Source organism: Echinococcus granulosus, assembly GCF_000524195.1.
Source record: "Echinococcus granulosus chromosome Unknown EG_S00150, whole genome shotgun sequence".
Classification (NCBI taxonomy): domain Eukaryota; kingdom Metazoa; phylum Platyhelminthes; class Cestoda; order Cyclophyllidea; family Taeniidae; genus Echinococcus; species Echinococcus granulosus.
Genome location: NW_020170530.1, coordinates 4,208 through 7,284, shown reverse-complemented (window position 1 = coordinate 7,284; position 3,077 = coordinate 4,208). Strand labels below are relative to the sequence as shown.

General features: G+C 39.6%; 1 protein-coding gene across 1 annotated transcript; it reads right to left on the bottom strand. All coding sequences in view use genetic code 11, as the record gives it.

Annotated features, from left to right (window-relative positions):
* Window positions 1–2,062: 2,062 nt before the first annotated feature.
* On the bottom strand, window positions 2,063–2,763 carry EGR_09486 (hypothetical protein; the record flags this gene model as incomplete). Its single annotated transcript, XM_024498735.1, has 2 exons — window positions 2,063–2,199; window positions 2,667–2,763. 2 exons carry the CDS (start codon window positions 2,761–2,763, stop codon window positions 2,063–2,065), a joined length of 234 nt encoding a protein of 77 aa, XP_024346830.1.
* Between the last annotated feature and the right edge of the window lie 314 nt (window positions 2,764–3,077).

Here is a 3,077-nt window from a genome sequence, read left to right as displayed (position 1 = left end):
TAAATCGACACGAGACCAAACCTCCAAAATGAGTCCATGGTGCCTAACTTAGCAAACTAATAACGCAAAGGTGATAATCGACGATTTTGTCCATCTTCTTACATTATAAAAGCAAGCAGAGAATTTACATGAGATCAAAAGCCATTAATTCTGCCAGTGTACCAACTATTGAAAGAGGTGATTCGGCATCAGAAATTGTCAACTACCCATGCAAAAAATCTTTACCTAGTGGGCTGAGGTAATAATGAACACATCCATTATTTCATTTTTCTGTTATAGTTCTGTCTATATAAATTGTCAAAAGCCTCCGTTTGCTAAACCTCCTCAGACAGGAGTCACCTCTTATTAATGTTACTTCAGGTTGACGAAGCATACGCCAGGTGTAATGAAATGAACTGTCCCTCATTTACTTCTCCACTATTTAAAAAGATCTGCAAAGTAATTAAAAGTTAAAATTTACAACCACATTTTGGGACTTTAAACTATCCCCATCATGACTACTAAAATGGTTTACAGGACACCCGTTAGGTCCCGGTAAAAGTGCATGGATGTAGGGTCTGCTATCGACACAGTGGATATGCGCCAGAGGCTTAACAGCTACCTTCTTTATAATAGATATTCAATTTCACAAAGCCAGGTAAGACAGGTAAAAGAGGCAACGCTTAGAAAATCGAAAAGTGGTACCACACAAACTGATGTCAATTATTTGCTCAGCACAGGACTGATCCCCTATCAAACTAATTGATTATGGCGAAAGGTGACACCTTTTTGATTGATATGATAACTCATCCCCATTCAGCAACACCATTTTTTTCACTTGTAACTGCAAAAACTAAGGTCAGCAGGAAAAATTTCTAATAATTTCGGAAATTACCGCAAGTTGTTACTTAAAATAACACCGACAGTTTATTCAAAAGTGGAGTCAAGTTTAACCACTTGTTTCCCCAAACAAGGAAGCACGTAATGATTTGAAGATAAACTTTTCGTCATGAAGGCTACTTACTCAATTAAGCAGGATCCCATTTTTTTGGGCAATATTCATACGTAAGTTGTGGTACGCCGTGATATAGCAAAGATAACAAGCTATGATTATCATACCTATCAAGCGTGTTAGTCGTTGGTTAAGTGAAAAGTCAGCAAAGTACAAGGCTGAACCCAAAAGAAGACCTCCTTGTTTTTATGTAAGAGTAAGCAAAGGGAGGGTCAATGCATCCTGTAACCCTTGTTTGAATCCAGCTGTGAGATGTGCCTAGCATGGTGGTCATATTGCATTCCTGAATCATCTCAGATTACCGCAACTTGGAGGAGCAGCACCGCAATAAAGGTATTCCATCCAGCTTGATGACTACACTTCGGACATCACAAATCGGAAATGGTGGATAATAACTCTCACAAAGTTTGTGTTGCATACTACTTAGAAGGCAAAAAGGAATGCCTGGTTAGTTTATTCCGTCCTACAAAACATAAATGATGATCGTACATACACGCCAAATGCCGGAAGCCAGACGTGTCTGTAGACGAACTGGAAGGTTTCATGTCTGCGCATTTGCTTGACAAATTGCTTTAGTGTACATGCAGAGTGGTAGCGGTAGGAATATTGCTGTAAGGCACTGATTCAATGAGTACTTTCTGAATTTGTGACAAATTTGCATAAGCTAGCACTAACAAGTCAAATATGGACAAAAAATTTGGGGAAAAGTAATCTTGATTAACAATGCTGCATTCTAACAGACTTTTGAAACATTTCAATGCTGGAAAGTACATTTTAAGGGAACCTGCTGTAGAAGTAGACGATGTTTCTTCATGCTAGAGGCTTCAGCAATTCCGGATTTTTATTGGTTCCATGACAACTTCAGTTTCGATAATGGCAGCTCTTCCTTCACTATGACCTTTCATAAACAAATAAACAGGGAGATAAGTGAGTCACATTTTAGGCATTGCAGTTTCAGGCTCATTGAAGTTATCAAATTCGCAATTTACAAATACTACCATTTGGAGAGCAGTGGATCCAATTGTAACTTGTTAATTACTCGTTTAACTCGCAGTTTTTTAAGCAAATGGCTCAGATGTTTGAGATAACTTCAGTTTCAATAGCGGCAGCTCTTCCTTCAGTTTTCACACTTGCTGTATCATACTCTCCGGGCCATATACGGTACCCCACTCCCTCAAAGATTCCGCTCTTCCATCCAAATTTCAAGGCTGTAACATGCAAGGCAAATTAATCATGCACAAAGGTGTAATGTACTCTCCACCCAGAGTGCCGTCAAATTCTCGTTATAACACGCATTCTTCTCCCTCTTTTCCATTAGTCACTGCAGCATTTGTTTTGACTTCACTCTGGTGCTGACCAAATGTCTCAAATCTGCTGCTTTGTTTTGCCTAAACTTTTGAGTTGATTTATCCAAAAGCAACCAATTTGCCACAGTCAAGTCACCGTAGCAAAATAGACTAAGAGGGCATTTACGCAGAGCAGTAACTTTTCCCACCCCAATAGGGATTGCTAAGCTCTAATTTTGCGCCTCTGTGGCCACTTTGGGAGCTTCGTATAGCCAAACCATGTCAGAGTATACTTAGAATCTCTTTTCCATGAGCTCTTATTTCATCGATGCACAAATCCACCTCACAATTCAGTCCTCTATTTGAATTACCAGCCAAGGTTCCCCAACCTGAACCCCAGGGACCTAAAACCATTGGGAATACTGATGGAGCCTCTAATGAGAGAGGGAGAATAATGAGCCAAATGACAACCAGAACAACCATCATAGCTGAACCTTTAAATGAATGTATTTTAAAAATGAATGTATTATCTCCGCACCTCTTATACGTGGAGTGTTATGTCTAAGGGCGGGGGATGATGGAATGTCTCACCATTTCTCTCTCACATAGGCGACATGGGCGGTGCGGTTATCCATTCTTCCAGCTCTTTTGCATGCTTCTTTTAGAGGTGACTCCAAGTCAATATGCCATTCCATTCTTCAGAAATAACTTGGAGCCCAAATTAATTTTATTGTTGGGTTTCAATTGTACCTTATTCTCTGCGTGTCCACTAACTCATCTTTAAGAGAGGATAGTTAGAA